Consider the following 14,799-nt stretch of genomic DNA (forward strand, 5'->3'; position numbering starts at 1 on the left):
GATGTGGAGAGCTGACTCAGGTCTCCAAACAACCTGTTCCCAGGGCTTGACTAAGAAAGGAACAGAATCTTCCACCACCACATTTAGAAAGCCTGTGTGTCAGCACCTCAAAAGAGCACTCCTGCCAGTCTCCCCCAGACTCTCAAACCCCAATCACAAATAAAGGAACAAAGAAGAAATCTGACCCACATAGCCAACAGGAGAATAAAATGTACAGAGATACAATATGGGCTTTATTTAAACAGCAAAAACATTTGGACTTCTATCATTTATAATAAATATTAAAGCATCATTTGGGGCCACATTACCAGAGACAGCCAATTCTAAGCTGTCAACCAGATGACCCTATCTAGAACTGTCTCAACACATTCAAGGCCAGACTCATCACTACTACATTCTCCTCCTTCCCTAACTCTTCTCTCTTGGGTCCCAGTCAAGACATTAATGTTGGAAATCGCAATGGCATTCGTTCATCAAGAATTAGCTACCAAATATCTACTATGCACACCTTTCATCAACTTTTGTGACAGAGGTTGCTATTTATAAAACTCATTTCCTTCTTAGATCCAAGTAAGCCTTATTTAATTAGGTATGGTCAGAATACTACATTCCCAATAATTGGAAGTGGATGGGTGTGATGTGAGCCCATTCCAGGTCAATACTCTGTCCTTTCCCCAGCTACATTTTGATGGCCAGAACAACCCTGAAGGCCTTGAGAGATTCCTCTGGATCCCTGAATGACACCATGGAGCAGATCGTCTCCCCAAACTCTTGGTTGGGGAGTGATAAATACAATTCAAACCAGTATACATGTATTTGGTAGTTGATTTGTTAGCATCACTGTGACTAATCTATCTTCCATTTCTCACTCACTTATTCGTTAGTAAACCTTTCTCAAACACTTACTCCATTGTATGTATTGAGGGAGGCACAGAGGAAATAAAAGTGAATAAAAGGGTTCACAGGTCTGCATAAATCAGATAATTAAAATTCAATATAAATGATCTCATAGCAGTGTGGATGGCTTAAGTTAGTCACAATGGAAAGATGTGAGATTTCATTTGAAGTCCTAGTCTGCAGCTAAGCTACTTAATCTCTATGTGTGTTAGCATCTTCCTTTGCAGGCAGAAACAATATCCCATCCTGTCTCACAATGGTGTCAGGTGGATTAAATTGAATGAAATCATGTATATAAACTACTTGGCTAACTATAAAATACTTTGTAATTTTTAATTAAATTCATTGTAATTGTCCTAATCCAAGACCAACATCCTCATTGGAGTTTCTGTTTAAAATCTAATATAGTCTCCATGCTGAGAAGGATACATTTCCTCACACGGAATTTAGATTGGTCATTTCTTCATTCAAAAACATCTATGACTCCTACATGCTGAAATAATGAAAGTCAATTTTTAGCTTAGACAGGTCCTCCATAGTATGGTCCCAAATTAATTTTAAGTCCATATTAATCTTTCTACAATTCCATGGTTTTCTTCTATTCCATCCACCTCATGTTTTGTCAGCATACATTATATCTACAATATACCATACCTTCTTACCTTCTGATTTTGTTATTTTCTCTCTCTGATTTTGTCCTTCAAGACTGAACTCCCAAGATTTTTCAAGGTCTATCTCAAACACAATCAGTTTTTAAAATCTTTTCTCTAAAACACTCTTTAGACTGTCACTCTCCTCTGCACTATAACAGCATTTCATTTGATTCTCTTTTCTATGATTTTTTTTTTTTTTTCGGTACTGGGGATTGAACTCAGGACCTTGAGCTTGGGAGGCAGGTACTGGGCCACTGAGCTAAATCTCTGGCCCTTGATTCTCTTTTCTTCTCCATTAGGGTCTTTATCAGAACAGCATCTTTGCTTTGAATACCGAACTATCGTTTTTGGGGATTGAACTCAGGACTTTGTGCTTGCGAGGCAGGCAAATACCCAACCATCTTTAGGAAGGAAATATGAGTATTTTGTGAAGACATGTGACAGAGGAGGAAAAACATTCAGAAGAGAGTTCAGTTTCTTGTGGGTGGAGTAGCAAAACCAGAAACTATAAGAGCAGTGGAATTCTCCAGCTAGAAGAAAAAAATTCATATGCCTTAAGATCTATTATATTCAGACAACACTTTGTAAAAGATATTACATAGAACCTTCATGTTGAAAGTCACTTTTATAATAATATATATTTATAATAATAATAATATAATCCTATCAGCAAAAGAGTAGAACCAAAGTTCAAACTCATTAATTTATTTCTCTAGTCATTCCTTCTTTACAGATTTCAGTTCAGATTTCCTTTAGAAATCTGAGAGGTACAAATATGTAAAATTACCTCACTAATATCATCCAAAGCTTGTAAGGAAATGGCCAGGAACAGCAAACTCTTTATGTGTTTATATATAAGAAATAAAGATATGTATTAATAAAAAATTATTTAAGGTGCCCTTCCTATTATCCAAAAGTTTAATTCTACTTTCTTCCTCAGGATTTGAAAAACAAAACAAAACAAAACAAAACAAAACAAAACTGGGAAGTGATGATAAGTACTTGGTATATCATCTAATTAGATAAAGGAAGATGCATTATATCCACAAATATTGAATTCAAAGTCTATTAGAATATATGCACTGTCATCCAATAGTTAGTAGTGTTTTCTGTCATGTATTCTTGTAACAAACTATGCTAAAATGCAAGAAGAGTTCCTTAGGAAATTTTCTCTACTAAACAGAGAAGAATGAACTGAAACCAGTCTATGAGTGAGGGGTAGAGTACGTAAATGGGAGCTTTAAAAAAGATTTTAAAATTGTGAACCCTTTTAGATAACTTATTTTACTCTGTAAATAATAGCATATAAAAGAGTTTGTGGCAACAGATACTATGAAACTAACACGAATCAGGAAATGTATTCTAGAAACTGTAATAAATTGCATCATTGTAAGAGATGGATCAAAATTTACAGAATTTAGCACAAATAATTTCCTAAGAAAGCAATATGAAAAACTGCAATGTACACCCAGAAGTCCACTAAATCATCCAACACCAAGCCAAACATTCATAAGATGTGCTCCATGGAATAAGTACATTTTCTCAGTAAGCATCAAAGTCACCAAGTAAGTTGCTCTGGCAGTTTCCTCACTCTGTACATTAATGCTGGAGCAACATTTAAAGCCAGCTGTGTAGACTGCAGAGTTCAGAGGACTCAGATCCTGGTAGGCGCCCTGGGGTAACAGAGAGACCGCACAGCCCTGGCAGGCCCTGGAGCATGCTTACCTCCAGAAGTGAAAAGCGAAGAGAGGACTACAGGGACTGCCTGGGCTGGATGGGGTTGGACTCAGGCTCCTTGGAGTGAGACTGAAAGTTAAAATAACGTCATTCCAAGAGGGAGAAATGATTGCAGTAAAAATAGCATTGCTCATTTAAAGGACAGTGTTCCCTTTAGTCCAGAATCACTCTGGCAAGATTATCAATACCACTAGGTCATCATCTAATCACTTGCCCCCTTTGCAGCCCTAAAATACAGAATAAGCAAAAGGCTTCCTGCTGAAATTTACATTTTAAAAACTACAGCTGCCATTTGTATTTGAACCTTTTCTTTGTACAAAGCAACTTGGCAGGTATCATCAACATGTGATTTTTACATCAAAGAAAATCCAGTGCCATTTTATATTGAGTAAACTCTCTCCCAGATTAAGGATCATTGGCAAATCTGCAGCAGAACTAAAGGGAAGAAGTTATTAGATCATGCAAATAAAAATGCAGGTTAAATACTGTAGTTTTTAAAAAGCAAAGAAACTAACATTTTCATATAAAATAGGTATGTTTTTAAGTACTTTGCAGCAAAAGCAAGTCTTCATTATAACAAAAACTCAATATCCTTTTTTTTAATCCTCAAGAGCAATGATAAAAAAGGCTTCTTATGCTTATATTCATAATAAATAACTTTAGAAATTCTTTCATGTAGCTACATATTACTCAACTTTCCAGAGAGTTTTTTTTTGAAATACAATTATCCATGGACCACTGTAATAACCCTCCACCCCACACCAATGCGTCCAAATCACCAAGTGTATTCAGCAGCCAACTCTCATTCATCACAGATAGTGGAACAGAGTCCATTCATCATTTTTTCTTTTGATTCAGTGCCTCTTCTCTGATAAGAAGGTAACAAAATTTAAATTAGATATCTTATAAGAATTTTGGCAATAGAGCTATCAAAATATAAAGGCGATCGATACTAGTCAATTCTCATCTATTTTTATAGGACAAAATAAACTTAAAAGTATGTGTTGTGGGGCTGGGGATTTAGCTCAGTGGCACTGGACCTGCCTGGCAAGTGCAAAGTCCTCAGTTTGATCCCTGGTACCAAAAAAATTACGTATTATGCCCCCTCTAAGGCTGAAGTAACAGACACTACTGTTTCCTAAAGAACATTCTTCCTTTCCATGGACAGTGCTTTACACCACATTCATATTTTCCTACCTTAGAAAAGGGGGTCCTGGAATAGAGATACACAGGGTCTTTTTCCAGCTGGTTGCTATCTTTCATTAGCAACAGTGGTCAAAACAAAATATAGGTTTACAATTCTTTGGAACATCTTTGTGCTAACCTTATTCCCCATTGTATGGATAATTGAGAGTTGGCTCTGTTTGTTTTAAAAACTGAAATATATTACTATTGCTCAAAGTACTTCACTTTATTTAACAAAGCATTTTGATAAAGTTTTAGTAACTCCTAAGGCCATTCTATTGTTTGGTCCCAGCCCTTGGTAAACTAAGGCACTGGTCTCCATATGCATTCAAAACACAATAAAAAGCTGCTGCTCTTAACCACCCTGTACTGGAACTTAGCAGCTCATTGGAAAGACCTCAGGAATGTCCACTGACACATCTGTCATTTTATCTAGGACTGTACAGCCTTATCTATCCCTTCTGGCCCTAAAATAGGCATGCACAGGCACTGATGCCACTCCTTGTCTCCAAAAGGAAACATATGATGTGTACTATGAAGTATTTGTGAGCCGATTCTATACTTACACTGTATTAAGAAAGGAAAAAAAATCTATCTTCTTTCTCAGGAATTGGAAAGTCAGGCATAGGATATCCAGAGATCATAAATTTCTGTATCGATTAATCACTCACTAATTTCAGAAATATTTATTTGGTATCTCACATCTAAGATTTCTGTTTCTGAAACAAGAATCAGAAATTGTCTCATATTATTAAGTCATAAAATATGTTCATGTGATACTCCATAGGTATAGTATGTGTATAATAAACTTTCCTGAAAGAAAAATTATGTCTGAGAGAACCAAAAGCTATTTTAGACACTGAATCCATAAAGACCCTTAATAAGTAAAATTATATATGATAAATCTGCTCCTAATAAAAATCAGTGATTAGAGTTTTCATTATAACATTTCTCCACAGTGGTTAGAAGCTGAAATTACTCAAAGACTAGCTTTTTCCAAGAATGAATGTAAAATTAGCTATGTCTACTTAAGAGTAATTTTACATTTCAAAGTAAACAAAATTTTCAAAGGAAATTACATGCTAATACTCAATGACATTTAAGAATAATCCTCTCTTCTATTTAAGCTCCTCAGGTGAAAAGAATAATCTATTTTAAGGAACAGTAACATTTACCAAGGTAAAGGCTAGACAAGGTAGGGGGTGGTCTGATACCAAATTAAAATCTAAAGAACCCCCTCTGTTCAGCTGACTCCTATGTCTCGTGTGTCATCATTAGCAAAGTCATAAAACAAGTGGCAGAACTCAGCTTTACAAATTATAAAATGGAACATTTGGTACAACTGAGTTTGTATTTTAGAAGTTACTTTGAAGCGTCTCCTGTTAACGTGGGTAAGATACTAAAAATGAAAGAAAGGAAGAAAAGGCTTAATATGAAACGATATCTACTAAGTCTGAAGAAAATAACACAAAAGCAGCACAGCTAAACCCCAATGGCAAAAACCAAGCTATAGGTTAAGCCCTGAGCTCTGGATAGCTTTGTGCCTCTTCAGAGAGCTAGAGAGTGGGAGGGAAAGGAGGAGAGAAAAGAGGATGAATGTAGATTACTGAAACATTCCATGTGGACACCAAGGTGGAATGCTGGGGTGGGGTGGAAATGGGAAACAATCAGAGCAATGGGTAAATAGTCTGTACCTCTGACAAGTGGCACAACTAGCAAGAAGCTCAGAAGATCGCTCTAACTTTTTATAAGGGAGTTCCTCATTTGTATAAAATCAGTGCACAATTTTAGAGCAAGGATTGATTTTAAAAGTATTCACTTCAGAGCTCTATGCATTTATCAATTTATTAATCGAGGAAACAATTTCTCTTGTATGACGTAGTTTTATAATTTGAGAAGAAGAATGAATTCTCAGAACTGGGCACAATTCTCCTGCAGCCTCTGCCTGGAGATAGTGCAGTATGAGATTTTTTGGACTACAGTATAAAGATTTCACGAAACTACAGTTTCTTATCTGTGCTATAAATGAGAAAAGGGTATTTATATTTTTCTAACAGATTTATATTTTTTTGTTTATTATTTTAAGTACCAGCACAGACCAACTCATAGCTTCTGCATCTTTGACTAACAGATTTAAAATAAAAAATTTGCTGACACTTCCTGCCTCACAGATGTCTAACTTCTGTGCCACAAATTGGCTGTGGACATTTTCACGTAGCTACATCAAACCAGAAGGCAGTAAGATGAGTTAATGGGTTAAAAAAAAAAAAAAAAAAAAGCTGCTAGGCAAACACTGAGCTCAACTAGGTAAACACATTGCATGCAGTGGCTGGAGACTGCAGAGAGGATTCTAAATGCACTCCAGTTCATTAATATTCTGTTGCACTGATAAAACATGAATCACATCTAATGACTGTCACAAATAACCCTTCTCTTGCACTCTAATCCATTGTAATGTTTTCTATTATTCAATGCAGACAGAGGCCTTTCTTTAGAAACAGGCAGCATAAGGATAAACAAACAGAGAGGAGAAAAAGACATTTACACCAGGCCTACTGATACATTCTTTCACAATGAGCTGTTAAGATGTTTCCAGAACTGAGGTTTAGTAACTTTAAATATGCAGCAGTGCATTTCCTCTGCCTGCAATACAAAATGCTGGGTCTGGGTTTCCACATCAGCTGAAACCAAATGCCATGCATTTAAGACATGTTTCGCCACCTCACACTGCAGTACTGTGAGGCTGTCAGTACAAACAAATGCTAAATAGCTATTGGTCGCAGGAAAACGAGTGCCATGCAGAAAGCATTAAAATATTAAAGACAGACAATACTTACTCCAAGGTCAGCCCCGGAATCTGTAGCCTTTCCCGCTGGGCTTTCATGGTTGTTGTATGTTAGCACACTCTATTGTAACCATGACACACGTCCCCTGCCAGCGTCCCGGTGATGACAGAGAGCCAAAACGAACCTCTCTAAAGGACTGGACTACCAACCTCTGGAGGGGGAGGGGGATTCTGCAAGTTTGGGTCCTTCCACCTCTAGCGTAATCAAGAGCTGTCAGCGGCTCTCCTCAGGTTAACGCCAGTGCACACTGCACTGATTTAGTTAAGGGAACGAGGCTTGCAGCTCTGCATATCAAGTAATTGGTTTCTCTCTTTTTTTTTTTTTTTTTAAGAAAGTCGCTCTACTCACAGACCCACTTTTCACCTCAATGAAATGGTGAGTCCTTTTTTAGAGGGGGCGGCACAAAACAAAGCAAAAGTATAGTACTTAAAAGAGTTTATTTCCTCAAATATCAACTATCCCCCTCCCTTCTGTGATACTATGGAACAGAATTTGGCCGCTCCAAGAAGCTGCGCTTATTTTCCCCCTTGGAGTTAACAAAATCACTCATATTCCACAGGAGATGAGGAATGGTGCCAAGTGAAAATAATTAGATTTTTTTTCTATATATGGCAATCGTCAGAGAGGGGAACAAGCTAACCATGTTAATTTAGGGTAAGTTGAACTCTGTTTTGAGGCAAAGATTTGTTGAACAGGCAAAACCCTATGATGGGAAAATACCAACTAGAAATAAAAATGATAGGAACTTATATTTTTATTTTTGAAAAGCTGATCTTTAAGAATATCTCAGTGCTCCATACTTTACAAAAGTAGTGTAATATGAATTAGGGAGGAAAGAGATAGCATACAGCTTGAAAGCCTGAAAGTTTCATCCTGTATTTATTCAAAGGACATAATTTTTCACAGTATTCATAACTTGGAACTAAGAGTACTTCCATTGTTGTGTATGAAGAACGTATGACTCACTTCCTCTGATGCATTTTAAAACATATCAAAATTTGGCAGCCACCAGTTTGTCAAAAAGAAACACTGAAACAATTGAGAATCCTAATTTTCAAGCACTATAAGGAGACACACACACACAAACACACACAAATTGGGTGAGAAGGTAATGTTTATATAGTTAGACTCCAAAAGTTATGAAGTCAAACCCCATCTTTTCACAGATAAAGAGATAGAGGACACACAGTTAATGGTAGAGCCAGGATTCAATCCTGATGTGTTAGTGCCTAGTCCTGAGGCCTTCACGGACAGGGATACCTGGGGCAACAGAGCTATTCAAAGAAGGAAAGGGAGGCTGAAATGCATCCTGCTTCCCACTTTTCCAAGCCTGCACCTGGCCTTGGCTATTTCAACCCTATTTTTCTCCTTTTCATGGCATCTCCTTCACTTCTGTTCACTTCTACAGGGCTATTTCTAACTTTGAAAGGGGTCCATGGGACACGGAAGGTTTCTGTGATATTCCTGGAAGCCTTTCCTAAACCCTTATGGACCAACTTGCTCTATGCTATCTGTTAAGGTTCACTAGTTATCAACCGCTGATTATTTGTGGGCTCACAGAACCAACCAACCCTCCTTTTCAGAGGCAACAGCCCTATTGAAAATACTGTCACTGGATAGTTATTGCCTTCATAGGGAGGTAGACAGAAATGTAAAAAATAATTGTGATTCAATATTAAAAAGCACAAAAAGAAAATGTAATAAAGATATTATGGAACAAAAAGTATGAGGGATCAACCTAGGAAAAGTTAGGGAAGGTTTCAAATAAAGAGTGTTAGAAGCCAGGTATGACAAAAAAAAAAAAAGAAAAAGAAAAAAGCATCAGTGTCTACACCAAAAATAAAGCTAAAAATGTCACATTCCTTAATCTTTCAAGGGAGAGCTCCATCTCAAGAAACACATTAGAATATAATGCAATAGACTTCTATGCACAGATCTTCTTAATGGAAATTGCAGTTCCATATTGTCAATGGACTAGAGAACATCTTCACTTGGACTTCCTTTTAATACCCCTAATTTAACATATCCAAAAGCAAATTTACCATCCCAGCCCCCAAGCCCCTGACCCAAGATACATACATTGTATCTCAGCTAAATTACTTTCTTCTTAACTGATCTCCCACTACTTCTCAAGGACACTCTTCACTTTGTGGGCCACATAAATTTCAGAGTGATTTCATCTGGAATATGTCATTCTTTTTGTCAAAACCCTCCAGCCACTTCCCTCTTGCTCATTGCATGAACCAAAAACTTAGCACACTTGGCCCATAATTGGATAACCAAGTATCAATAGGGACAATAACAATGTACTAAAAAAAAATGTACTAATATACATCGAATGTTTGAAATCTTTAGTTCAAGAATGGAAGGAAGGAAGCCAGTGAGGATCATATTTGGAGGATGACAGAGAACCATCTCACTAGAAAACTGATAAAGGATCAAGCATTCACCATGATGAACTCCTCCTACATGGGGACATGATGTTCCTTATGCGAGTGTTCCAAATGGTGAATACAGAAGGGACGGCAGACACAGCAGCTCACCACTTTTCACACCATAATATTCCCACAGATCTGGGCTATGATCATTGATGACTCCTGACACCACAAAGAAATGGCACTCCACATTGTGCCTCGAAGTTGACACATGAATTAGTCTTTCCAAAAAGTCACAGCACCCCTGTATATAACCAAGTCTCTACATCAAAATATCAATTTACAGAAAGTACAGGGCTCAAGAACACATTAAACAACATCACAGAAATGTAGCTGGCAAAAGCTAGATGTGAAAGTCAGAACAAATGAATAGTTTTCTAAAAATTTTCAGCAGGGGAAAAAAGAGATGAAAGAGAAATCTAAAGATAAAATACAGTAGACTTAAGAGACATAACAACTACAACACAGGAACTTTTTGTGGGTCATGGTACCAAATAAACTATAAACAATAAGATATTTAAAAAATAACCAGTATAAAGTGGATATTACACATATATATTTGGCACCTTAAAAGGTATTAAAAATATATATGGATATCTGATGAAATTTATCAGCTATTTTAAGTATAATATTAAATAATGAACATCTTTGTCTTTTAAAATATACAAAAAATATTCATAGATAAAATAATATATGTAAGTTTTGCTTTAAAAACTGGAGAGGAAAAGTTAAGGTATATAAAATAAAACTGGGGGGCCAGAGGTGCAGCTCAGTGGTGCCACACCTGCACGCCAAGCACAAGGTCCTGAGTTCAATCCCCGGTACCAATAAATAATTAAATAAAATAAAACTGACTGAGGGTTACTATTTATTATTTATTTATTTATTATTTATTAAGCTTGGATCACTAGTAGATAAGGATTCATTATACTATTCTACTTTAGGATATGCTTGAAATTTTATCTAACAAAAATTAGAGTCTCACCAAGCCTACAAAGCTTCACATGATTGTCATACACTCATTCCTGACTGTCTCCCTCCCCCCATATCCCTCATTTTCTTCACATATCCCAAACACAATCTGGTCTCAGGCCCTTTTGCACTTACTGCTCTGTTATGGTTTGGTCCTGAAACATTTCTCAAGGAGTCATGTGTTAAAGGATTCTAACCAGTGGAACGGGGTGCTGGAATATGGTAGAAACTCTAAGAGGTGGGGCCTAGAGGAAGAAAGTTAGGTCATTGGGCACATACCCTTACATGGGATATTGGGATCCTGGCCTCTCCTCTTTCTCTGTTTCCTGGCTTCCCTCCAAGCAGCACTGCTCTAGCAAGTGCTCCTTCCCATGGTGTTCTGCTCTCCACAGGCCCCCAAACAACAAACCCATGGACTGAAACCTTTGAACCCATGAACCTGAATAAACCTTTCTTCTGTTGAATTTCTCAATTTGTCACAGAGAGAGAAAGCTGACAAACACATGCTCCTACTACTTGGAACTCATCTCTGCTGAGATGTCCAAATGTCCTGCTCTTGAACTCCCTTTACAACTTTCCTGACCACCTTATTTGCAAATACACGATTTCCAAACTTAGTGTTTCTTTCTCCCCACCTAGATGTGGTTTCTCCTTAGCACTTATCATTGTCTGATATATTTTATATTTATTTATTATCTGTCTTCCCCTACAAGGGTGTAGGTTCCATGAAGGCACATGTGCACAGAAGAGAAGCCCAAGGTCACATTCGAGAAGTACTACATGTTTTTGGTGGGGATGGGTGGAGAAGTCATTGATGGAGACTACCCAGAATGACTGAGAAGACACACACACCACAAGGCTGAAGTCACAGAGTCTTCTGTTGCTATAGCAAAGGCAGACCAACCGCTATACTGACGATGCCAACAAAGAGCCAAGGCTTAAGGCTGGGTCTTTCCATGTATTCCCCAGCAGCGGGCTTCCAATCCAGGTTGTATCTGGAGAGATTTTTGGTTTCACATCTTGTGGCAGGACAGGGGGACTGATGCTACTGGTATCTAGTGGGGAGAGCCCAGTGTACTGCTACACATCCTGCAGTGCAGATCCCTCATCCCAGAGCACTATCCAGACCCAAAACAATAGTGTTGATATAGAAAACCCTGCTCTAAGACAAGGATCAATTTCTGCAGGGCACTCAGCAACAATGACCAGTTTTAAACACTTTTAAGCAATCTGATTCTGATTTCATTAAACTCAGAGAAAGAATAGGAACAGTGTGTATGTAGACTTTTGTCCTGTTTTCATGGGGAAATGCCTTTTTATAGTGAGAGCCCCAGAAGCATCTTTAAGTCACAGAAACCTAATTACCAAGGTCTCCATGCCATACACGAACAGAAACCTAGATATGAAATTCTGCAAAGTGAGATGATCTGAAGTAGGTGCAAAATGAGCTCCACAGTTGCTTTGAGGCCAGAGCTAAAGAGGCTGTCTCGAGAGTGACATCAGGTCCGCGTGCCTGAGGCACAAGAGCACATGGGATTTAGACCTGAGGGACTTCCCCTCTCCGATGGAATCTAAGAGACAGATCTCCCCATTCAATATTTTCCTTTTCCTCCCTATATGTGGGCTTCTACAGAAATATACAAACAGGAAGCCAAGAGTGAATGCAACCCTCACTCTGCTTGAATATTCAATTATCTATATATTCCTCAAAGAGGAGCACTGATAAAACTTGCAAGGACGGTGGATATGTGTGTTCTCTTCTTCTACCACTTGCACAATCCAGTAAGAGTCACACGAATGTTATTAGCACATGTGGCAGAGGCAGGGGTTGGGATGACCAAGGACCAGGATAAAGGACAGCATCTAGAAGCTTTAAAGCAGCAGGTGTACATTCTCCCACAGGGCCTTCAGAGAGGAGCTAACTTTTAATTCTAGCCCCTTAAGAGCCACATCAGATTTCTGATCCCCAGAATTGCAAGATAAAAAATTATATTATTAAGACTACCTTTATGGTAATTTGTTACAGAAGAAATAAAAAAACTAAGACATACATAACTGGAATAATATAAACACTGAATATTGATTTAACAACAAACTATAATAGTGCTATCACTATTCTAAGAAATCAAGAATGGCAAAATAAGGTGGTATGAGATAAAGAAGTCTAAGAATTAAGTGGTCATGTACCAAAATGAAACCAATATATAAAGTATGAAATAGGAAATAAGAAAGAGCAACCTAAATGTATTGAGATGTGAAGATCATTAATAAAGATCTCCAAGGGAAGCAGGGGTGGGGGCAGGATGCAGGATTTCATAAGCCTGGTAGCATTATTTAATTTTAAAATTCTATATGTGCATTGTATTTTGATAAGAATAAAAATTAATGTGAAAGAGAAGGAAGATTAGCTGCCAGAGATACTAGTAATTCCTCGCTGTATCTCTGAATTTTACTGTATTCAAGTTATTGAAACATCCTCTCATTTCCCTTGGCTTTTTATCTACCATATTCAGCCAGACACAGTAGCGTTTTAAAAATGGGCAAGAAGTGAACTGTTTCCATTTCTTTAAGATTTGGTGATTTTTTTCCCTCCCTTGCAACAGTATCTTTCTCACGATCAACATGAATTGAAAGCTTTATAAACAGAAAGAAAATAGAAAAACAAGTAAATAAAATATAAAGGAACGTGCAGACTAGTACTTGAAAATGAAGGGGGGATTAAGCATGCCCCAGCTCCTCTTCACAGCGATACGTTCTCAACCACAGGCCCCCACGTTCAGTGGATCAGGATACTTCCTCACTGAGAGCAGCTGGGCTGCCTTTTACCCCAAGTTCCCAGCTGGTGTAAGGCCACTCTTTGTTTCACTTTTTACTCTGTAGTGAAACTTTATACTGCTCAATAGCCCTGTAATTAAAGGGGGTTTTTTCCCCTTCTTTTTCTCACCAGCTAAAGACCAAGAGCATTAGCGATCCTGGATTATATTGACCCCGGCCCCCACAGAAACCCCCTGAACACAGAGGCGTAGTGACTTCTCTCCATTCTTCTAACAACTGTACTCCGGTCTGGCTTTGGGGATACCTCTCATCTCCTCCAGCTGCCTGGCTATGGGGAACACTTACTCCATGCATAAGCTTCTGACTAATTTGAGCAGCATAATCCATTCCCCAATCACAGTGATTGTTTTGGGGATGTGCAGACCGTGCAGACTCAAGTTAGGCTAGAGGCAAGATTTTTTTTTTTCTTTTGAGACAGCCCCTGGCTATGCGGTTGAGGCTGGCCTTGAACTCACTATGTAGTCCAGGCTGGCCTTGAACTCACAGAGATCCTCCAGCCTCTGCCTCCCAAGTGCTGAGATTACAGGTGTGTGCCAACACTCCTGACAAGAGGCAAGATCTTGACAAAAGAGATCTTTTCCTGCTATTTGAGGCTGAGAGATTACATATCTTTAGTTGTCTTGTGACTACCAATGGTACCTACAATAACTAGAAGAGAAGATCGAAAACAGACAAGAGCAGAACCGGGTGTCAATTAAATTGTTTGAGTCAAGTTATCAAGCCATCTGAAATTGGAGGGCTAAACGTTCCAATTATGCGATCAAATGAGTCCCTTCTTCTAGGCTTATGTGAGTGTGGTATACTGTCACTTGTGACAATAAGGGTACCAAGTGATGAAATCAGAAAGTTCCGTGAGTTGTACAAATAACATCTTCAATTTCATAATTTTCTTCCCCTAATGTAAGAAAACAACAAAGAGAAAGAACCTTAAAAACTAATTTTTAAATGCCCTACAAAACCAGCACTGTTTGCAATAGCCTCAAAGTAGAAATTACTCAATGCCTATCAACAGTAAAGTGGCCAGAGGCATCATGGCACATTCATGCAATGCACTGCCACAGAGCTGTGAGACTGCATGATCCATAACTATGTGCAGTGATGTGGACAAGTCCTACCAACACAATGACCAGTAAGACAAAGGGTAAATACCTGTAGGGACGTGATACCGTGCACCACCACGGAAAGGGTATGGTGAGTCCTCATGATCCAGCAATCCCACTTCTAGTCCTATACCCACAA

General features: G+C 38.2%; 1 protein-coding gene across 24 annotated transcripts in view; it reads right to left on the minus strand.

Annotated features, from left to right (window-relative positions):
- Mast4 (microtubule associated serine/threonine kinase family member 4) overlaps positions 1-14,799 on the minus strand; it is a 594,077-nt gene that overhangs the window by 221,300 nt on the left and 357,978 nt on the right. Inside the window, exons 1-2 of one of the 24 annotated variants that reach the window (XM_087189605.1) lie at positions 7,310-10,271; positions 3,276-3,356 (exon numbers count right to left, since the gene is read on the minus strand). The exons of 21 other annotated variants lie outside the window; for them this stretch is intronic. In XM_087189605.1, coding sequence (XP_087045731.1) covers positions 3,276-3,356; positions 7,310-7,356 — 128 coding nt within the window. In that variant the 5' untranslated portion in view covers positions 7,357-10,271. Of the gene's footprint in view, positions 1-3,275; positions 3,357-7,309; positions 10,272-14,799 lie in introns of those variants that run through there. 2 more of the 24 variants (XM_087189613.1, XM_087189612.1) reach the window with 2 other exon arrangements.

Source organism: Heterocephalus glaber, unplaced genomic scaffold, assembly GCF_053883595.1.
Source record: "Heterocephalus glaber isolate CG9 unplaced genomic scaffold, H.glaber_assembly_v1.0 deba00001543, whole genome shotgun sequence".
NCBI classification, from domain to species: Eukaryota; Metazoa; Chordata; class Mammalia; order Rodentia; family Bathyergidae; genus Heterocephalus; species Heterocephalus glaber.